Source organism: Excalfactoria chinensis, chromosome 3 (assembly GCF_039878825.1).
Source record: "Excalfactoria chinensis isolate bCotChi1 chromosome 3, bCotChi1.hap2, whole genome shotgun sequence".
NCBI lineage: Eukaryota > Metazoa > Chordata > Aves > Galliformes > Phasianidae > Excalfactoria > Excalfactoria chinensis.
The window spans coordinates 80,501,061-80,524,872 of record NC_092827.1 but is presented as its reverse complement, the minus strand read 5'-3'; the positions used below and the strand labels follow the sequence as shown (position 1 = coordinate 80,524,872).

At 38.4% G+C, this 23,812-nt stretch overlaps 1 protein-coding gene across 5 annotated transcripts in view; it reads right to left on the bottom strand.

Annotated features, from left to right (window-relative positions):
- The window catches only part of SRBD1 (S1 RNA binding domain 1), a 117,718-nt gene extending 98,360 nt beyond the window's left edge, over nucleotides 1–19,358 (bottom strand). For 2 of the 5 annotated variants that reach the window (XM_072332267.1, XM_072332270.1), the window contains exons 1-12: nucleotides 19,240–19,356; nucleotides 18,225–18,382; nucleotides 14,748–14,950; nucleotides 13,915–13,997; nucleotides 13,220–13,385; nucleotides 12,079–12,402; nucleotides 10,350–10,516; nucleotides 9,329–9,446; nucleotides 9,048–9,186; nucleotides 6,396–6,492; nucleotides 5,354–5,489; nucleotides 369–472 (exon numbers count right to left, since the gene is read on the bottom strand). In XM_072332267.1, coding sequence (XP_072188368.1) covers nucleotides 369–472; nucleotides 5,354–5,489; nucleotides 6,396–6,492; nucleotides 9,048–9,186; nucleotides 9,329–9,446; nucleotides 10,350–10,516; nucleotides 12,079–12,402; nucleotides 13,220–13,385; nucleotides 13,915–13,997 — 1,334 coding nt within the window. In that variant the 5' untranslated portion in view covers nucleotides 14,748–14,950; nucleotides 18,225–18,382; nucleotides 19,240–19,356. Of the gene's footprint in view, nucleotides 1–368; nucleotides 473–5,353; nucleotides 5,490–6,395; nucleotides 6,493–9,047; nucleotides 9,187–9,328; nucleotides 9,447–10,349; nucleotides 10,517–11,004; nucleotides 11,148–12,078; nucleotides 12,403–13,219; nucleotides 13,386–13,914; nucleotides 13,998–14,747; nucleotides 14,951–18,224; nucleotides 18,383–19,239 lie in introns of those variants that run through there. The other 3 variants (XM_072332269.1, XM_072332268.1, XM_072332271.1) reach the window with 3 other exon arrangements.
- Between the last annotated feature and the right edge of the window lie 4,454 nt (nucleotides 19,359–23,812).

Genomic DNA, 23,812 nt, shown 5'->3' with positions numbered 1-23,812 from the left:
TTCAAATTCCTTTCAGTAAAGAGTACTGGATGTGATGCATATTGTAAATTAAAAATACATTCACATTTCATCACGTCTTTGTTTTTTAAATTCAATTGCTTGAAGAATGGTGCCAGAATTCCCCAAATAATGCCAAAGGCACTTGTGTGTGTGTGTGTGTGTGTGTGTGTGTGTGTGTGTGTAATGCCACAGCAGTGGGAAATGTAGAATAAGAATTATCCATATGTTAGTTTCATCTAATATGCAGTTGTTTAAATCGGTCTCTTAATGTAAGAAGATGTGAGGTACATTTCAGCATGTAGGTGTCTACAGTAAAAAAAAAAAAAAGATTAAAAACAATTTCTGTAAGAATATGTATCCATGCAGACCTTTCATTGACGCACCACCAACAGAATTCATTCTTCACCCCGTCAGGAATGTTGACCTTCACTGTCAGGATCTTCAGATTTTCCCCTCGGTTAATGGCCAGAATCTGAGCGCAAACATAAATGGCAGAGACAGATGACACACAAAATATCCAAAAGATAAACTTATCAACATTTGTGTACGCGCTTGCTTGACATTCTGTAGCAAATCATGATGGTGGTACTGTAAATCAGTTCACCACGTACTAGGTTGTACAGATAACATCCACAATTTAAACACAGATTAAATCATGCTGTGGCATAACAAAGCATGCCTTTTTCCCTGAGTCTGCAATCTGGAGATCCACTTTTATCTTAAACACACTTAAAAGCACAAGTCAGCATAAATTGATTCAGTTGGATAAATTAATAAGACAAATTAAAACTCAAATTCGAATAGAAAAAGTGATTATAATCAGAATAAGAAGAAAAAAGTTCTATGCTTTAGGCTTCATTCTGCTTCCCAAGAGCATCACAAGCTTAAAATTAATTATGCATCAGAACTAGAAACACAAAAATGATCAAGTTCATTTGAAAGAGGATTAATTTCAGCTATTTGCGCTTTGGTCACAAACAACTGAAAATGTTACAGGCGTGTTCTATATATTAATATTAAGGCTCCAGCCTTACAATGTATGCACATATTTCTGGAAGTCTTGCGTAACACAACTGCATCTTCGTGTTCCGAACATAAATCTCTCTGCAGAAATGGTATCTGCATACAGCTTTTTATTTCAAATGGAAGTCACACTTTAAAACCAGGATGAAAACCAAGTGGTGGATCCCAGTGGGTATCTCCTAGCCTACCCTCACTCTGAAGATGAGTTGTAGCCACCTGAAGCAGACCTTCTAGTATTTTACAGGGAAATTCACCAACCAAGGTCTTTCAGAAACAAACAGAAGCAGCTACAAACAAAATACATTTTCAGAGTCCATTTTCCCTTCCAAAATACTTTAAAAAGTGCAAAAATAAAAATAAGAAATCTGCTACAAGTTGACATTCCCATATTACTACACATGTTGCTGTACGTAGCAGGCCCTAAGCACTGTCACAACAGAGCATTCCGTGTCAATCATGAACTTTAATTCAATCACTAGATAACTCAGACATGTCACATATGTTAAATACAATGGTTTTAAATGACTCCAGGACATAGTACCAATTTATATTCCTCAGCCTTACTGCTCCTGTGACATACCAGGCCTGACATATCATTGAACAACAAAGCTAATAATAAAGATTGCATGTGAAATATTATAGCATCTGGTACCTTGACTGCCAAAGCAAATGTTTTCACGTAGGGATTAGAAAGACAGATTTTAACAAATCAAATGCTTTCATGTTTATTCTGATTTTATTTTAAAAAAAGCGAGAAAGCTAAATGTCAAACTAAAACGAAATCAAAATGATGCTCAAGACAAAGAACACATCTGATAGAATTATAATGTCATCATTCACCGTGCTGTTAGTGGGGTCAAGATTTACATCGCATGCTGTCTATGGGCACTGTCTGTACAATGTGGCAGTCACCTGAACTTAAAACAACTGCACTGCACTACGGCTTTCTTACATTTTTAATCTCATAATAAAAAGTCATGTGTTCAGAGAAGAACTATCATCTCAGAAATGCTCAATTCAGTACGCAATTGATCAATTACTCCCTTTAAGATAACAAGGGTATTCATTATTATTATTTAATTAACATTCAACACAACTATTCTAGACAAAAGTAACCTTTCAGTTCTGGAAAACAGACTGCTTTTAATCAAGACTGGAACAAATCCAGGGGACAAATTAATGGAGAAAAAAAATACACACTGTTTAAAGCAAGAATAAAAACTGGATCTAGTTGCAAAATGCATCAAATCTAGTTTTGTTTATCAGAAAAATGCAAAACCCTTTCTATTTCACAGCTCTCCTCTATGTCCCAGATTTACTTACACATACTAAGTTTCGTATATTTTGCCAAGGACATTAATTTCCAATTCCTTTTTAAGTATGAGATTGAAAATAGAGCACTTGCCTCAGACATTATGCTTCGTGAAAAAATTATTTTCCTCCCACAAACTCAAGTCTTTTCCAAAGAGAGGAAAGCAACTTCGAGGCATGCACAACAGATGAAAAAATCAAGTTCACTCCTGAAGGACATTTTCCTTAGTCGTGGAAGCATTTGCACATCCTCAAAGAGCCCATTTGGTTTCTCTGCTGCCAGAGGAAGGAACCATGGCTAAACTTCCTGAGAGCAAAACCTTCCAGTTGTAATTACCCACAGCCATCCAGCTGTGTCAAAACCTGGAGCTGGACTCGTTACACAAACAAGTTTTCTTCCTTCAGGTTCAGTATTTTAACTTTTTCAGTTGGAATCTTGGCTCCATCTCTCCCAATTATTTTACAGTATGTCTCAACACATAGAATCATGCCTTTCAGTAAACAATGAAAACACTAAACTGCCACACATGCAAATACAGATGCACACAGCTGCACAACCACAGAACCCAAGTACAGCTTACTGCACACCATTCTAACTTTTAATAAAGATTTGAAGGCATTCTCACGGCTTCAAATGCTTTAGTCTTAAAGACAGTCTATCCTCTTATGCATGACACTAGTCTACTGCCTTTAACCACAGACATTCTATAGCAGAGTAAGTTGTACACAGGCCTTCAAAATGACCTGTATTTCCTTACTCAGTGCTCATTTTCTGTGCGGTACTTTATAGAATCCTTTATTTGCAACCATCTAAACAGGCAATCTTAAAGCTGACTTCTAACTGAGCAGAAAAGAAATGTTTGTCAGTATTCAGTCACCAGAGTACAAGAGGCTTTCAGAACAGCATAATTTCCAAACAGCAGAGATACAGGCATAAAAAAGGTTCAAAACAAAGAAAAAAGAAAAATGACCATTTGTATTAGCAAGGTAATAAGGCTGCGTAATAAAGAAATTGAAAGTTATGACAAAGATTTAAAGAACTGCAATTCTACCATGTAGGTTAAAGGAAGAAATGGCAGATTAAAAGTAAACAAGACCCTTGTTTTTCTATTTTTCTTCCCTTATTTTATCAACAAAACACAAAAGTTAAAGAAATGAACTGGAAAATAAATAGAGAAGCAAAAACCAACAAAAATTAAACAAATTATTTTTAGAAAACAAGCAACTTAAGTCGCAAAGTGCATACGCAGTTTTTTTTCTTTTCCTTTTTCTTGTCTAGCATAAACAAGCCCTGACATACCCAGGGCCTCAGTGAAGTACAAACAACTGACTTAAAGATTTATGCCAGAGAAGTAATCAATACATTCGGATAGGCAATAATAGAAATAAACAGGAAATGAAAGACAACAAGTAGGTCTGCAGAATCATCCAGGAGCAGCAGCAGTAAGAACTGTGGTTATTTCTTTACTGGAGAGTAGGAATTGGCACAGAGGCATTAAGGTTACTGAGAGACAAAAGAAGAAATAAACCAAAACAAACTGAATTAATCTTAACATCAAAACCACAAAAATCAGTAAACATCCTGGATGATAAACAATGCAGCCACAGGGTCAGAGTGTCAACCAGGTTTGAGAAATCTGGTTTTGAGTCCTGTCTCCATCTGAGCAACAGTTTTCCTCACACAAACTGGGGGAGGAAAAGGATGCCTTGTCCAAAAAGTAATTCATATCAGAAAATACTTGTATGCCCAATACACTCTACATATAAAGACAGAACAGTTAAAGCTTTTAGAGCAGAAAAAGCTACATAGTCTTTCACTGCTGAAGTATCCATTCAATAGAAGAACAGCCAAACAGGATGTAATTTTTTCTCGCCCAACAGCATCCATATTGGGATGACTGGAGGAAGTGCGTATGAAGTTAGCACGTACATGTTGTGCAATGTTTTTCATAATAAATTCATTTCAACACATGCAAGAAAATCCTTTATTAATTCAAATATTTCACAGTTTTAAAATGGCAAGGAGAGGAAAAAAAAGAAGCAGTATACAATAGATATTTTGCAGTGCAATAAGGCAGGCAAAGGATATTCCTTGGCTAGAAACAGCTAAGAGTATTCTTTGCTTGTTTTAAAGCTACACAACCATGACCAAACCAGAAGACAAATCACTTGGTGATTAATGATGAACCTGAGCAAAGGCCTTGATAACTGTATTGAGTGTATCCCACTACAACCTTTGAAGTGCAGTAACCAGGGCAGCCTTACAAAACATCAGTTTATCTTCAGTCAGTAGGCTTACTTTGTAGCCCATTACTTTTCCTAGCCATATAGATCAGGGCTTGGGCTTAGGATAAATCAAGGATGTATCAGAGGAGGGAAGGCTGATGACATGCAGAACACACTCATTTTCAGGAGCAGTGCAGAGTTCCACTGAGCCCGTTCGGATCATTTACCTTTTACAATAAGCTGCTGCTGACAAGAGCTACTTTTGTAGATCACCTCCAATTTCAGTTTTCTGGATCCTCCCTTGACACTTTTCACCAGTTTAACCGGAGAAGCTTTGTACCAAATGCTTGCTTCAAATACTTAGAACTTAACCAAGCACCTTCCAATACTATGTAACATCTTATTTCCACGCAGTACAGATGATAAATTATCACTCTACCTTTGTACCCCTCCTGATAACACTTGCTATGGACTCATCACTAGTGGAAGGGAGGGTGAGCATGGAACACATGCTGAAAATAAATCACACCAGTATTGAAATTCCAATGCCTATTCATTCAGTAAGACAGACAATAGACATGCTGAAAACATGGACGTCTGTCCTGTTTCTTAATGAAGAGATTAACATCTCAGACCTGTGTCTGAAGAATTTGAAACTCTATTGCCTTTGGTAACTGGAAAGGAATAAAAATATTCAAGAATCATTTAAATCTGTTTCAAGTAACAAAATCCAAAAGCAAAGTTAGCCACGCTACAACTACAATTATAAGAAGAAAATAATTTGTAGGTATACCTGATGATGCTGAATGCTCTTTATATTACAAGAAAATTCATGGTATAGCTGGAATTTATCAATATCCTTTTCATTGCTATTTTTGGATGACACTTTTGCCAAGGCTGACTGAATACAAATGTATCTTTGCTGGCATCTGAATGAAAGAAACAAACATTATTAAGTTATTTTTAGCATGAAACTTGTAAAAAGTCATTAGTGTTTATATTAAATAAAAACCAAAGTTTGCTCTATTATGAACTACGTCAACTCCGTAATCACTTGCAGACTTTAATGCTGAGGCTGACATGACATATACTGACTTGAAACATACTAAGAGAAGAAATTCAAAGAGACATCAGCAAAAGTTGAACGCTGCCTTCTCATGAAATGGATGGACAGTCAAAAGCCACCATCTGTACTTAAGTTTGGTCAACTTATTCTACAAGGTTTTGAGAAGTTGCAAAAAAATGCTACAATAGTCATTTACAATATAAAAATGCAAGATCTCATTTGAATCTCGGAACTTATTTCTTGTTTTGAGCACCAAACACCCACAGAACTTTCCACTGCTTTATTTTATGAGTAACAGAGATCCCAAAAATAACCTCCTAAATGCTTCTTATGATTACTATATATGTAATACCTAATTTAGATCAAAAATATATCTGCAAAGAACTGCATATTCAATAAAGGATGACCAATTCTATTGGTCAAAAGAATGAAATAGCCTAGTAACAATGGGATATCCTTTATAAAACATCCCGTTCATTGAAATTATCACATCACTGTGCTCTAGCCTTTTGATGAAGTTGGCCACTCCAGTAACTTTTCAGTCCTTGGGAATCACAGCACCTTGCTACGTTCAGAAAAGATTTCTCTTCCACTGACAGTAAATTGGGTAGAAATGCTAAAGAATGTCCCAACACAAGTGAAGAAACAGTTATAATGTAACCTTACAGTAACACTAATTTCACATTATTAGAAAAACGGAACCTGCGTGCTAAGAGACTGAATTTTACCATGTAACCTAGAAAGCTTAGAAAGTATAATATAAACTTACAATCTCCTGATAAAATCCAGTGTATCTTTATCCTTAGCAAAGATATCTGCTAGAATATGCTGCACTCCAGCCTCTACTTCCTGAATATTTGCAAGCCCTTAGAAGGGGGAAAAAAATAATTATAAAAAAAATAATAAAAATACACAAACATAGAAGCACTAAGGAAATACATACAAGCTGAAAAAATTTCATGCAAGTTACCTATCAGATTCGCAGGGGTTTTGATGAAGAATTTTTGTTCATTTATTTATGGCAGTCTCACAAATTGAGCTGACAATAAAAGTAATAATTTTATGTTTGATACTAACAGATTTTTACGTTTATGATGCAGATTAATTATTTCCGTTAGTAAAATTGAATACCAAAGTATAATTTGTGAGGTTTTAATAAAATGAGACAATCACAGTAGAAGTTTACATGCTTTGCTTCTGATATGTAAATGGCCCCAAATCTTTGCAGGTAATTCCGCTCTTTCTCTGTTAATAGTTTTATACTTCCTTCGGTCTATTGCAGGAGCTTGTACAGTGACAGTTCTCAGGTCCAGGTACCCTCACTCTCTCCCACAAAACACTGCTCAGAGTGAAGTTACAAAATGTGTCTCTACAAACAAAACACCTGTAGAATCATTTAAGCTTTCCAGCACACAGAACCATCCCTCACTTTTAAAGACCAAAGTAGACAGAACATTATTCCACCTCACACTGCAATTGTTCATCACCAGAACAAAACAAATAAAAGAATAAGAAATCTTTTATTTATATATATATATATAATTATATATATATATATATAAATAAAATTAAAAAAAAAATTAATCTATATAATCCTATTCCTGGCAGTGGTCAGTAACAAATGCTTCAGAACAAAATGCACAAATTCTATGTTGGCAGGTGCTGGATTAACTAGCCTAGAAGTATCTTGAAAGAAATTCTATAATATCATTAAAAAATAATTGGCATAGCTGATAACTAATATTCCTACTGAATTCGTAACCAATAGGAAACTGAAGGCACCCTTTTCACTGCTGGGTTACAGCAGATGGAGAAAATTCAGTTATTTGCCTTCTCTAAGCCACCCTTTTCTTTTTTCTTTAACATAACTTTAAAAGATTTGATGAAAACCTTTCTGCACAACAAAGCACTCATCCCTTTAACAAAGATTCCCTCTGATCTCAAGCTGCATATAGGCTGCCAAACTAGTTTCCAAGTTGATAAAAGCGATCCCATTTGTGTGTGTGTGTATATATATAGACATACATATACATATATAGACATATAGATATAGATGTATGTCTCTCTATATATAGACATACAGTTTCTGATGCACGACTCAAATTAAAACTATTATATAAACCCAACTACGTTATTTTTAGCACAAAAATGAAAGTAAATATACTGACTTAAAAAATTCAAATGTTTACTCTGCAACAAACAGTACTCTCATCTAAAGGACCCCTACATAATTTGTTTGAACTTTTATCATGAAGATTTTAATCTGGTCCCTGATAAGTCCAGAATAATCAAATATGTGGTTGTAATCTACCACTTTATGAAATAATGATATGTTTCTTTAAAAAAAATAAATAGGAACTAATTAATCAGAATGGTTGGTAACTGATTTTTCAATGCAAAGCTGGGAACATTTTACAAATAATATTTAATTAAAACAGAAAAATTGAAGTAGTAAGAGTCAGAATCAGCCCCACAAGGAAGTTCATCACTTTTATGTTCAAACTCATAAAGCAAGTATCAGGGGAGGGAAAAGAAAAACAATTTCACTTTAACACCACACAGAAGGTTGTAACAATTTCCATGTTTTATTGTCAGAGATTGCCCCCTACAGATTCACCTATAACTGCACTCACAAGGAAACAATTCCGCAGTCTTTATATGCAGCAATCAGATTGCTTGAACTGCTGCTCAAACTTCAGAGATTAAAAATCTTCTTTAACTCCCACTGCCATATTACAGCAACATCTCTCCTGCTCATTCCAAGTTACCAAGATCAGCTGTTACTAAAATATACTCTGATTAAATTTAGTCAACAGTACAAGCATAAGTATCTTCATTACACAACCAGAGTTAAAACTTCAGTTGACATTTGAGTACAAGCAGAATCACAGAGATGTCTCAGGTATGAAGTAACCTTTCTCTCTCTTTACAGTAAATACAGACTTGGACTATACTCTAGCATCTTCCAGACTTTTGACTCTTACATTACCAGAAAAAATACTATTTATAAAGTAAAAAGACAGGAGAGGTTGGGGAGCTATGGCACTAAATATAAGTTCTATTGTACCTTACTAAAAGATGCAAAAAAAAAGTCTTTTGCAGTGAGGATGGTGAGACACTGAAACAGATTGCCCTGAGATGTGTTTGATGCCCCATCCCTGGAGACTTCAAGGTGAGGCTGGATCAGGCCCTGAACAACCTGATTTAGCTGTGAATGTCCCTGTTCGTTGCAGGAGACTTGGACTAGATGACTTTTAAATGCTCCTTCCAACATTAAGGATTCTGTGATTCTAAGATCTCTGGAATTTAACGTACGTAGTTGCATAACCTCCAGTAACCTACATACAATTAAAATAATTCCCACCATAAAAACTACCAAAAAGTTCAGACTATTACTGCTCATAGAAAGCAAAGTGCTTACCTTTGGTATTGGGTCTAATATAAGAGAAGAGATTGAGTTCCATAGGTCTCTGCAGGAGAGAAAGAGCTGCAGGTTCTAATCCCAGCTGCCTGGCCCTCTGGGCTTTGGTGCCTTTACTCCCCGTTTTATAAGGAGTAGTCTTAAAACAAAACAAAAATAACACAGTTACTAAAAGGCAAAGAAATATTTAAAACACACTATCAGCATTACTTGATGTGCTATTTAGTAATGTAGGGATACATTTAAACTAAGGATGATAAAAAAAAGACTAGCATACTGACCACATGGTCCAATTCATCCAAAGTTCTGCAATTTAATAATGATGTAAATAGGCATCCTGATAGTTTCCCTTCTTTCTTCAACTTCTGTATCGTTGTATGTGTCTTCTTAGCAACAGTACTAAAATACAAGAGATTCATATTATCAGCCACATTTTATAGCGGATTGAAGTGGCTTCTAATTATGATCTTATCTAATACATTGTTAAAGCATCAGAAAACACTCAAGATTGAATCTCACGCTATTCTTCAAAACTTGACAACAAAAAGAAGAGCTCCTATTATTCTCTCTCTCTAAATAACTCAAAATCCTATCAAAATATGTTGTGGTGGCCTCAAGAATACTAATTCAAAGATAAATCTATGTCAGTGACCACTAATAGCTGCAGTCTGTAACAAAATAGTTCTGCAAGACGAAGTGCAAGGTACCATATTTTAAGCTCTTACATGTTTCATAAAGTACCTGTGACATCATCCTACTGCAGATGGTATTTTGTTATGATTTAAATAACTTGTTCAGACTATCTCAGGCCACACTTTCTCTTTGGAAAGAATTTTTTTCCTGGAGGATATCAACATAGTATGAGTACATCCAAATGCAATGGTCCAGGATGGTTTAACCCACTCTCCTGGTACACTACAACTTCCAGTAGTACCCATGACTAGAAGCTTTACTGTTCCAGGCAGGGTGTTGAGGGACTCTTAGCAGTTTTCAAGGGGTACAGTTTGCATTTAGTTGAACTACATATTGTTGGGTTCTGCAAGTTACTAAAATTACAGGCAGATTAATAGCTTATTTTTTCCTTTGACAAAAAATGATGTTAGATTTCTTGTTAGAGTGAAAAAAAAACAAACCACAACAACAGACAAGGCACCAAGGAGAGTTACCTCAACTTTGAAGTTTCTTCTTTAATTCTTTAATTTCTTTATAATTGCAGCGTGTACAATAAGTCAAAAGAAGGGGATACAGGCTGCTTCCTACTCACCTCCTTCTCCAGATACCTCCTTCTATTAGCTTACTTACCGTAGCTCTTCTAATGTTTGCTGCACTTCTCGCAAGGCATCAGCCTCCAGGTTATTGATGAGCTCTTTACGATAGCGAACAATAAAAGGAATTGTGTTTTCTTCTTTAAAGAGACGAATTAAATTTGAACATACCCACGGCTCAACATTTGTTCTATCTGACAAAACCTGCCAAAAAAAAATAAATAAAATGAATTAAAAAACATTTCAGGAAGGCAGAAAATTACTTTAAACGGCATCTTACTCAAGTTCTAAGCCAAATCCAGAATAATCTGTCAACCAGCAGGGTCTACTGTCATCTCTAAAACAGGTTGCCAGGTTCCCCATGCACCCAACCACCACAACCAGTATTTCAAAAGCAGACATGTAACAATTAGGGATTCCAAATTCTTGTAACCGCATTAAATAAATAAAGGAAGAAAAAAGTAAAAAGGGAAAAGAATTTAAAAGAAAATTAATTATTATAAAGAAGAATCATTAAGACAACAAACCATCCAACTCAAAAATCCTGAAACTGTTCCTTTTAAGCCAGCATCAAAATATCTCACAGTTAAACAAAGCAAAAGAAACCCAAAGATGATCCTAATTCCATTCTGCCAATAGTTAGCAATATCATGCTAGTTTCTACAGGTTTCAAGACAAATCAAATTTTCTACCTTTTTATGCAGGTAGTACTGAGTATGATGAATAGGATATACCCAATCTATTCCCATGCAGCTCATATTAAAACGTTCCATAGCAATAGCCAGTCTCCGAGAATGAGAGCTGTCTTTATTTGAATGGCTCCAAAGTTAGCATCCTACAAAAGCAAAGATGATATCTCCCTTGATGTCACTGTTGTTCCAAGGGGAGCAGCTGAGGGAACTGCGAATATTCAGTCTGGAGAAGAGGAGGCTTAGGGGAGACCTTATTGCTCTCTACAATCGCCTCAAAGGTGGTTGTAACAAGGTGGTGGTTGGCCTCTTCTCCCAGATAACTACCGATCAAGATGAGAAGTCACAGTCTTAAGTTACACTGGGGGAGGTTTAGGTTGGATATTAGGAAAAATTTCTGCTCAGAAAGTGAGTTGAGGCATTGGAACAGGCTGCCCAGTGAAGCTGTCTACTCAGTCCCTAGAAGAGTTCAAGAAATATGTACATGTGATACTTAGGGACAAGGTTTAACAGGCAAGGTGGTGAGGGGTTGACAAATCAACTCTATCATCTTAGAGGTCTTTTCTAGCCTTAATGATTCTATGAATTCTATTAATCCCTTCTTCATAGTAATGCAAGTTGGCATACACGATCAGGTGAACCTTTACAACAACGCTCCACACTAACTAATCTTAAATTCTGAGATCCCAACTCTTTCAGCATGCATTCCTGTAGGAGGTTCAGTTAACTACATCTACCAAAAAAGAAAGAAACAAACTAAAAAAACACCACCACAACCAACCACATGTGCTGATAAGGGAAAAACATGCAGGAACCTATTACAAGCAAACTTTGTGCTAAGGACTGCATAAGCCATAGATGTTAGAATAATGTTAAGATTTGAACTTCTAAGTTATCAACCAACATTTATACATGTATTATGACAATGTAATCAGAAGCTAAGTGAGTACTTCACAGCACAACGACTCTGACATTCCAATCGATGCCAAGAGGATTCAAGTTGTACGTTAGATTGCAAATTCAAATTGTATAGGAAATTTTAACATTGACACTTCAGAAAAGAAAAAGATCTCATACCTGTACAATATCCCAGTTCATTTCAAATTCTTCTTTTACTTTATTGCATCCTAGACTTTTTACTGGCTTTCCTTCAGGAGACGTAGCAGATTTAATCTTTTTTAAAGGCGGTTCATCAAATGCAAAATCCTCTTCAGATTTCTCTTGTTTCACTTGATTTCCTACTACAGGAGCACTCGTCGAAGGTTTTTCATCACTCTCTAAACTCTTCACGTTCATTCCTTGAAATGAACTTACTTCAGGTTTTTTGCCTACATTGTCTTCCTTAGATTTTTGAAGTTGTACCTTATTATCTTCTGCAGGAGCAATATGTAATGATACATCCTATCAAGAACATGTGAAACTGTATTAAGCACTCTCTGATGTAAACTAGCTCAACAACATTTCAATTAAAACCACAGAAAACTTGAAACCAGATATTTCCTCCAGTGATGGCTCTGTCTGGCAGGGAAATGCCAAGATAGACTTCAAGTAACATGAAATATTTATTGCGTGGATGAAAGGAAAAACATACCAAAGCTATGATTTGCAAAATCAAATATAACTATTCGCTCAAGATTTATCCGGGGATCTCCTTCAGAAGATATTGACCTACAGTGCTTACCTCCACTAATCTGAACAGAACTGGGAATAGCGTGGCAGGGAAGCACACTTCTAATAGAATACAGTGTGCAGAATCTTGTATTTATCATTACAAGCTTCTGTCCTTACTGAGCTGAACAACCATGCAAAGAAACTTTTAACTACAGGGCTTCTTTTTGTCATGGCACTGAGCTAGTAAAAACGTAGAAGACATCAAAGGAGCAAGGCAGAAACTAGAGACAAAGAGACATGCTAATGTTTAGGTTCTGTTATAGAAAGAATAGAGATGTTTTTTTTATTTCTGTTGCAGAAAGAGGTCTTCATGGAAAACCAAGTCAATCATTGGCCAAAATTTTAAAGAACAGGCTTTTAGATTTGGAATACAAACACGCAAGAAAGCCATATTTGTCATATACACTTAATGTTCAAAGTAAAAGTGGAATTAGATGATCCTATTGTTCAGTAAGACAACCAAGTGAACCAGAGTTGGAAAAATTCCAAGCATGTTATTTGCCCTCCACAAACATTAAATATCTTTTGCTTGCAGATAAACACTCACCATTTCCTTTTTTATTGCTACCTTCTTGACTTTTTTCCCAGCCACTCCTGACCGTGGAGAAGTAATTTTTTTAGTTTTTGCCTCATTTTTCTTCTGTAACCGAGGTCTCTTGGTAGTTTTGCTTTTTGGCTCCCATTCCTCTTCTTCCTCCTCTGATTCAGAACTCCTGGAAAAACAAACAAGTAAACAATACTGTTAGATAGATAAATAAAGAGTATTTAAGAAAGCTCATCTGAGTGTTTTCTGACATTAAAGAAAGGGAACAGAAAAAGTGAACAGAAAGGAGGCAGACTCAAAGAACACAGGTCTCTGATTCTGTTGCAGAGTTCACAGCTGAAACAATTAATCAAGTTTTCCTGAAGCTTGTCACTAGAACACATACACGTTTGATTCTGTTTGGATAACTGGTTCAAACAGTATCAGTTCAGTTTCATCCCATCATCACTGTCAACACGAAACAGAAAAAGTAATTTGTGGCTTAAAACTGATGTTTTATGAATTAAAACTTATATCCAACCTCCCAGAAATTGTTATTCTACCACTCAAGCTTAGTACAAACCGTTGACGAAAACTGTTGTAACATATATGCAAAAAAATAAAAACCAAAGAAAATACATATAATGTGTAAACAACACACACACACAAAAAATAACCCACAAAAACAAACCCACAATCTAAGAAAGCGGTGATCTTACGAATTAAGAAACGAGGGTAGTTCATCAACTTCTGATGTAGGGGCTTTGGCTTCAGATTTCACCCTCCTTGGTAGAGATGTCATCTGAAACAGAGTGAAGAGGAGAGAAATCAAACATTTGGTTGAAGTTAGCTTCTCATTCAGTCCTTTAATTCTCTGCCAAGTGCGTCCTTACAACGTCTTCACCAATCAAAAAAACTCCTCCAGAGTAAGTTCACATCTCGTAGTACCCAAGAATTTTGGCCACAGCAGCAGAATCCAACAATGATTTCAACTTAGCCAATAAACAAACCAGCACTAAATTATTTTTCTCAATTGGAGATAATTATTCCAGCTGCACATAAAGCTACCCTAGCAAAATGAATACTGGTTCTCAGACGTATTGCTGTGTGTTATGTACTGTGCCAATCCCGCCTCCATCAGTCTTCTAAGAAACAATAAAAATAAGATCCAATAATGCAAGCTAGCATATGGTTTTGATGTGAACAGTATTACAAGAAGATTTTCCATTTAGATCTTGAATTTCATCTTTAAAGGCTAGTTGCTGCTTACGTGCATATTAAAAACAAAAGTTGCTTGTATTTTTCATAAAGCAGTTCCAGAATGAAGTTACTTAAGTGGCAGTTGTCAGCATCATAGCACAAGAACTACTGGAGGCCTACATCTATTAGCACAAGCTATTAGCTTGCTTGTTCATAGATGTAGTAAATATCAGAGGTAACAACAAGTCAACTCTCCTGTGCTGTTTCATTGACTGAAATGCTACTGTGTGAATGGTCAGAACACAGGTCGATCACAGAAAGACAAAACTCCACAGAACACACAAATACTTACTTTATTACCTTTTTAGCTTTCTGCTGACACTTATTCTTCACTCAGAGTCCTGAGGCACCTGGCAACTTCACCCAGACACCCTGCTCTCCCTTTTCCTTTGCTCTTCACAGCTAAATGGTTATTATCATAGACCTTAATTAATTCTACAGTTCTTCCTTTTGCTTCAGGGGCATGAAAATAATGTTTCCATTTTATATTGTAATCTGTGAAAGGGAGAATCAAAAAGATTATCCATGTTTGCAAAACTAAGATCTCCAGAATTAAGTAACGCGTTAGTCAGATGGATTTCTGATTTTGCAGACACAGGGACATTTTTTAGAATGGCCAAACTTTACAGCTCTTTCCATTTTCCAACTAGTATTCACTAGAATACACTAGATTAAATATATTGCCTACCATTCAAGCTACTTCAGCTAATCCAACTAGTATTCTGTAGTGTTCCAGGCAGTTTTCAAAGGTAGTAAACCAGCTTTTAAACAGTCAAAACAGCTTCTTCATCATCACTCCTTCACCATAGGGAAGAAAAAGGAACAAATCTGAGGTGAGAAATCCCCCTAGATAACACTGCTCTTTTGATTTCCCTGCAAAATTTGGTCACTCAGCTCATTAAGTTAATGTGCTCAAAAGCCCCAGTAAAAGGAAAGACTCATTTGGATTACCTCCATTTGCTGCAGTCCTTCACAAAACTGGAGAAATATCAAATACATGTATGGCCAGAAGATCAGGTCAGCACAGAACCTGTCCTCTGCTACATTCATCAGTAATGTGCCAGTTCTCCAATACATGCACCGCGATAGGACTGGCCTCAGATAGATTAATAATATTTAGTTAAATAGTAAAAGTTTAGCTTATCTACTAGATTGTCTACAATAACTTGTTCCTGAAGGCGTTTGTACATACACAAAATTAATTTGTACTTAACATTTGCAAGTTACGTTAGTCCAACACTTATTCCTAAATAACTGTGAAACAGACAAGCTATGGTCAGAAGCTAAAATGGAATTATATAACTCTACAGCTCAAAGTAAAAACTGAATACCCTAGACCATCAAAAGTATCAGAGCATGGGTTATCACCAAGGAAGAAGTTGGAACACTTCAAGATGAGGTGGGGTCCAGTCAAAGCCAGCTCCTCTTCTAATAAATGTATACACCAAACTAGCTATACTTCTGTCATTGCTACATATATTCTTTTTATTTGCATAGAACCATCTTTCTATGTCCACAAACGTACTGGTGATTCCAAATTGTCAGACAGCTGTCTGCTAAATTTTACTCCTGAGCTGCCTGCGCTAGAGTGTGCTAACACCCACAGTTAATGACTAAGAAAAACAGTCCTTCTGTGATTCACTGCAGGAGGCAAGGAAGACAAGAAAGCAATGAGTCTAAATGCCACCAGTGATGAACAATTTTATTTTATTTTTTAAGCTTAAGCTTTTTTTTTTTTTTTTGGTAAGTGAAGCAAGTCAAGAAGACTCAAGAAACACACCCAGATATGTTTCACAAGGATACCTAAAATGCTCACTGCACAGTCTAGACAACAAAGCACTCAAGCTATTGCCTTCTCTGTTCTCCATTACTACTTGGACGTGATTCTCTGCGTTCCATGAAGTAGACTTCCCAAGAAAAGTGAAAAAAAAAAGTTTCTGTCCCAAATGCTGAGTGAATTGGTAAGGGCTGCACTCAACCCACAGCATACTGGAATCAAGACATTGTGAAGTTGGCCTCTCATCTATTATTATATTCCCTGGTTAGACCGACCTCAGAGGCAAAGCTGCTTTTATGACTTCCCTCTCCATAGCCTCCAGCTAAGTGAAGGCTGTCTCTACCTATAGCTTACACAGAAACATGTTCCCCCTGCCCAAATCCAAAAAGCAGAAGAGCTAATTATACAGCTGACTTCTTGAAAAATTAAGAGCAGAATTTATCCCAGACAGAAGTCAGAATAAACATTTTCCCCCCTACCTGAGCCTCTGTTCAGCGCTGTTGTACCTTCAGGCAGTTGCTTGCAGTGCCTGGATTCCCAGCATCTCCCATACTCAGCACTCACAGGAACCAACCAGCAAGGTACACAACTAAGTTAACTGCCCTGAGTACCATTTCACTGGCCTGCCATTCAGTGTTTTGAACTTCCACAGCTTGGTTCTAGCAGCTCTCCCTAGCAGCCAAAGCCAGCAAACCTCCAAGTGATGTTTGCTAGCATATTCCTTCTAGTTATTTTATGTGCTTGTCAGAAGTTTTGTGGTGATTAAAAATGCTCGTCCCTGAGAAAGAGCTCTTAACAACCATCTCACCAACAGTATTGTTACTTAAGTTTAGAGCCAGACTCTTCTGCCTTACACAAATACTTTAACACCCACCTGATTTCACCTCAGATCTGCCCCTGCACAATCTTCTAAGCAACAGGCTGAAATCATAACACAAAACCTTCATTCTCCGTTCAAGGGAATCAATATTCTTCTGCTTACCCATTTCCCCATCACTCATCTATTTAAATCATTGCTATGTAAAGAAATGTACATCTCTGGTCACTCTCTCGTTCTCACCACTTCTATTCTCTTCACAGCGCACAGCTCCACAATGCATCAGTTATCCCAAGGGCAGTAAATATGTAGCTTCTCCCTGTTCAGCAACTAACTCTCCAAAATAAGGCTAGTGTAGTTCAGAGTTGGCCCATACCAGCAACAAAGAAAAGTGACAGCATAGCTCTTAGTATGTCCCGCTCTACAGAAACCTAGCATCAATTTGCACAAAACATATAGCAAGGAAGTAACCACTCATCTGCTTTTAAATTACAGATGGAGGCAGCCTGTAGGGTAGAAAGCAGACTAGGGCTATGAGGGCATTATTTTGTTAAAGGGCAATCCAGGTTTCATTCAGAAACTTTAAAGGGATGATAGTCCTCCCATTCTCTCTAATCATGCAAAGATACAGCCCATTAAAAGTAAATTTCATCAAATGTGAATCCAAGTGGCATAAGTAATTATCTGTAAAGTATTGTAAACTCAGGACAACTGGAATCAGATGAAAAAAGCCTCTCAAAACAAACAAACAAACAAAAAGACTATTTAAAAAAATACGCCAACAAAACCCACCACTGCTACAACACTGTGTAGCTCAACTCTTAGTCCTAGCCAACCAACAGCTTATTATAACACCAAGCATCTGGAGCAGGACAGAAAAAGCACTACAAATCCCACATGGCAAGCGGATTTCAGACCATTATTAGCAGCAGCAGTAGAATGGCCCACTCTGATAACCCTATGAAGGCTTTAACAGTTGGACTTCACTCATCATTTTAAAGTACCTCCACTGCATGCTATAACTAAGGTGAAAACACAATGTGAATATACAGTCAAGCAACAAAGAGGAGAAAACGGGGCACATGTAAGGAATCATTCTGCAGTTTTTCTATGCTCCACAAGGTTATTGTCACCTTTAACAACTACATTGTACTTCAAACATAAACTCAACTTACAGCGACTCCTCCCGAGGCCAAAACCTTGGAGAACTGCCAGGCGTACTGCACACCAGAGCTGGCACAGCAAATTTCCAAGGACTTTTTCTCCTGCACAAAGTCGGTCAAGGCTACCTAGGAAAGGGATAGGATGCACATTGTGGGGGCTCCAGAGCTACCTGGAAAGTTAAAGCCAGAGACAGACACATATAAGGCACACACATACAGAAAACAAGTCTTCAGATCTAATCACAAAAGAAAAGATGTATGACTGCTTGGAGATGAAACAGAAGGATCACGATGGTAATATGACAAGGTTACACACCAAGGGAGCACAATTCACCCAGACTTGTCCCTCTCGATGTGACAAATCAATCCTGAGGACATAAGGGACAAGTGCATAAAACAGTGCTGCCATTGAACTGGGAGAGGTGCCTCGGAAGGGATGCCTGAATACCGCTAGACTACATACAAGCAGGTGACACTAGCCCAAGCAAGACAAGGGGGGGCTGTTCTGGTTCAGAACAGCAGCCAGCACGTTAGCGGCTTCCTCCAACCCAACAAGGCAGACAGAAAGCAACATTCCCGTTGGGTTTAGTTTAAGGGGCTGCCTTATTTCCTAAAAGGCAACGAAACTGTGCACCTCTTTCCTTTGGCAACGACCGCAGAACGCGTGACCGTGCTGTGTTACCGTACGCCAAGCACCAGCGAGCTGTGGGCAAAGAACTGCTGGTGCTCTGCCATGCACCAGCACCGCGCCACTGCTCGTGGCACAGAGACGCGACCGGGCTCCAAACACCCGCTATGCACTCGGAGCCCAACTCTTCACCCCGGAACCACCTCCCGCGCCGTGATACGCTGCCGGCCGGGCGCATCTCCCCTCCAGGAGACGCGAACAGCGGAACAAAAGAGAACCCTCCGGGGCCAGCGAGATCCCCGGGGCCCGCAGGCCGCTCTCCACTGCCGCCGGCAGCCCTGCCCTGCTCCTGCCCTCGGCCCAGCGCCCCACAGGGCGGGCGGCGCCCCCAAACTTTACCCCTGCTGCCTCGTTTGAAAGGGCCGCCAGAGCCGCCGCGGCGGAGCCGGCCGCACCACGGGGAGGAGCAGGAAGCGCCAGCCGCGCCGCGTTGCAGGAAGCGGGCAGAGAGAGGGGCGGGAAGGCTGCGGGCCCCGCCCTCCGCTCCGCTCCGCCTCGCGGTGCCCGCAGCCGGCGGGGTGGCGGCCACGCAGGTCCTGTCCGTCGGGTCCACGCGGCCACTAAGGCACGGCTGCCGTCAGGATCTTTTTTAGATCTTAGATCTTTTTTCTCCACATAGTTTTCCAGTCACTCTTCCCCAGGCCTGTAGTGTTGTATGGGGTTGTTGTGACTGAAGTTTAGGACCCAGCACTTGGTCTTGTTGAACAACTTCTCATTGGCCTCAGCCCAGTTGTCCATCTTGTCCAGATCCCTCTGTAGGGCCTTCCTGCTCTCAGGCAGATCAACGCTTCCCCCCAGTTTGATTTAGTCTGCAAACTTACTGAGGGTGCACTCAATTCTCCTCAACCAGAATTCTGACCCCAAATTACTTCTCTGAGGTTGCAGTGAGGTGTCTTAGTGCAGGTCTCCTGGCTGACAAGTATCTGCTAAGGCCATGCATCCCCATGAAAGTGCATGTTATTTGCAGGATGGGTGCTGTCAGTGGTCCTTGTAGAGATGAAGGAGTGAGGGCTGTGTACTGTGCAGCCAATGGTCCTATACAAAATGAGTCTGCTGCAATGGGAAAGGCCATGTCCTTTTGTTTGCAAAACATCTGGGTTCAGATCCTGACTAATAGAAGTTCGGAAGCTGCTAGAAGTGTCTTCACTACCTTTGGATCAGAGCCCCACTGATACTGTGCAACTTTCCTGTTGTTCCTTTATCTCCTACTAACTAGACCCCATGTTTCTTTTCTTTCTAACTACACTACAAATATTTGCACTGTCATGTTAGAAAAACTGTCAACATTGTGATCCTGGCATAAAGTTTCAGATGAAGTTACTCTCTCTTGCGATCTCCATATTTATTCCTTTTTCACCTGTATGTAAGTTCATCTGCTTTCAGCAGTGATCCTGTGAGGCCTGTCTTTTATGTGAAAGTTAATGGGTTCTGGTTTTCTGAAGTCATCGCTCCAGGAGTGGAGCAGTAGGCTGTTACACTGAAGCTGCCTTTAATGCTTCCATTACCCTAAAAGGTCTTCTGCTTTGTATCATAAATATTTGTAACTTGTGGTCATAACTACCAGCCAGCTGTCCTCATGTCCTGGAATGGTAACTTCTTAAATAGAACTAAGGTGTAATAAACTTAAATAATTTCATAATTTTTCATCTTGACTTCATAATAAATATATGTTTAACAGTCTGGAATTGCTTTAAACACAGTAATGTTCAATGCATTCTCTGTCTTTCCATGAAGTTTACCTGACCTCTACAACTTTCAGGGGCCCAGAGACAGAATTATGCACATGTATGTCTTTATGCATGTAGTTATATCTGTGGTGCCAAATCTGCAGCTGATATAAACTGTCATAGTCCTGCTGATTCAAATAGGGTCTGTGATTTATGCGAGTTGAGGTCCTGACTTGTAGACCTCAATAAGATTGTTCATATGTTTGAAGGCAATTGAGTGCATAAGTGTTTGCAGGCGCAGAGCTGTTTCACTTGGAGCTTTGTCCTAGTAAAAGCCAAACAGTGGTTTAGTCTCATACTGGGGAAATATCCATTGCTACGACTAAATTCCTGTAATCTAACAGCTAATGTCATACGTATTAAGTCACATTAGAACTTCAGACAGTAATTCAGCAGAAATATCTTAATTTGTAATAGCTAAGATACTGATTTTTTTATGTTTCATCTCAGATGCTGCTCTTACACCAACTGGGAAGTAACCCTGAAATACAAGAACCCAGTGTACTATGTAGATAAGGACAAAAGATTGTGATTATAAATAGCTTAGAAATCACATTTAATTAGTTGGTCTGAATATGTTTTGTAAGACTTACACTGAAACTTTGCATTGTATAAAAATACTGCCTGTGTCATCTGACTCCTTTGATGCACTGCATTAAAATTCCTATCCCTGAGTACATTTCAAGGAGTCAACTTTATTTCTGTTCTATTAATACTCTGAAATTAGGTCACCAGTCTTATAAGGAAGAGCTTAGTCTGTACAGTTGGTTTTAGAGAACTTATCTGGGTAAAAATGTTCTTTTTTCATGTTCACATGCAGTGAAGATTTTTTCTTTGTATCCAGTAATTTTACTGTCTGTGCTGATACATGTATCATATTCTGGCAGAGTTTTGTAGATTTGTTTATAGTGACCCCTGCTGCAAAGGATTAAGACTGACTTCTCTCTAAGCCTCTAAAAAGGCATTTACCCCATTATTTCAGAGGTCAGTTCAAAAAAGAACCAACCAGTTGTAAATTCAAGATAGGAATATAACATTTGAAACTCCCTAATGTGGATCATTCAGAATGAAATCCATAGTTAATTCTTTATTTTCTCAAATATGTAAGATTTACTTTCTAATGCAATGCAGTTGAGTTACAAAGTGAAATAGCTTTTCGTGCCCCAGATGCAATGCTTGCTTTTGTGTTATTGTTCTGTGATAAGTGTTAGACCTCACACCAAAAAAACATTGTCTGAACTGCTGTGTGTTAATGGTTTTAGAGTTCCACTGAGGAAAGCACATATTTATGTTTATTCAAGACAGCAAAATAGTTAAAAAGCAGATTAAGGCATATAGTTAAGCTTAAGTATTGTTTTATTGTCTGGTTGCTGTCAGTCTATTTCTGCATTACCCAAATAGAATGCTTTTTCAAACTTGGGCTTAAAGATATTTCTTTAGGTACAGGTATGCAGTCTTTTACAAACAATAGATCAATCTATGCTCCTCACTGGCCAAAATCCTTGTAGCTGATGCATCACTTAACCTGAACAACTAGAACGTGAAAGTGGAGAGTGTATGCTGCAGCTTTGTGCTGTTGTGGCTACCTAGAAGTCTGCAGGATGTATAAAATACATTTATACTTGCTTGCAAAAGTCACTCCAGGCATATCCACAGAAAAGTCCTTCGTCTATGTATAAGTGTAAATGTTATTTTACAAATATGTAATGCTTGATGCATTTTATTTTTTTAAGTTGTATTTAAAGAATATCGTTTGAGCTGCAAAGCCAAACCTAAAAGCATACTGAGAACTACTTGTGTTACCTCTATTATACCTCTATACTGAGTCCTTCGTTTTCCATTCTCAGTAGCTTTCTTGCCCAGCTGAGTATAATATCTTAAACTTGATAGAAATGTAAAAACTAAATTGAGTGCACTTGTGCCATATATTGCATTACCAATGGGGTTTGAATCCAGCGTCTTTTCCCCAGTCGCCATAGTTCAATACAAAACAAGTGGAATTTACCATCTTAGCTTAGGAGCAATGGGTTATGGATCCCAACAGCTCTCAGTGGGAAGAAACCCAGCACAGCTGCATTTCTTTCTCTTTTTCTGTGAACTGTAAAAATCGTGCCACCTGAAGTGCCAGGTGAACCACCAGAGCAATGTGTTTGGGTCTTTCTCTCTCCTCCTGGAGAACTGAAAGAAGTCTAGTCTTTCACAGCATTCCCAAAAATCAACTGCTGGGGGCAGATGCTGGATAACTTATGGTGTAAGAGTGCAACCTGGTGTAACCTTGGCTATGATGCAGGAACATGCTGAGGGTCCTATTGTCTGTACTCAGGTTTCATAAACAATATCATCCATACTTCTGTTGTTGCATTGTGGCAGCTCATAAGTTAGCTTCTTTTGCAGCCATTAGTGCTGCTTTGGTGACGGTTTGAGGTGAACCATGAGTTGTTCGTGTGTTTTGTTATCATCTTGGCAGACTGACAGAAATTTCCTTAGGAGTGTAACAGGGAAAAGAGAAAAGGTGGTTTTAAACAGACTGTTTCTCAACCAAAGGTAGCAGAATCTTGTGATATCCGTACACTGAGAAAACCAGACAGACATGAGAATTCTGCCTGTGCCCTGAGCTTGTCAGACACAGGAAGGCTCCATTCCAGAAGTAAGATAACTGCATGAGCCTTGGTTAATAAGCACTGCTGAGAGTCAGAGTATGTTGGTTTGGGCACAGTGCCACATTAGCATGACTCTACATCCTCCAGAAAGAAGCTAGCTTATATCTGGGAAACTCAGAGCATGAGCACAGCTTGCTTGCATCTGTCTGCACCTGTTTGTGTAACCTTGCAGAAGAAAAAAGTAGTAACTTTCCCATTAATTTGAAAAAGCCTCTTGCAAGCCATACAGGGATAGGAGCATCTGTGAAAAACATGTCCTGCTTGAAGACTTCCTTAATTTTTCTTTGTCTTCAAATCCTAGAAGAGTATGGCCACTGGAGTAATAGTCGACCTTGCCAATATAATCTCAAAACACTTCTGCAATCCCCATCTGTTTTTGTTTTCTTCTGTTCCTTCCTGTCATATATTTATACTGAATTGTCTCAGAGAGGGAGACCATCTGACTGCCTGTGTTTGTACAAAATATGGTGTGATGGTATCTTCATCTGTGCCTCTGACTTCTGACCACTATCGTGTGTCTAGCAG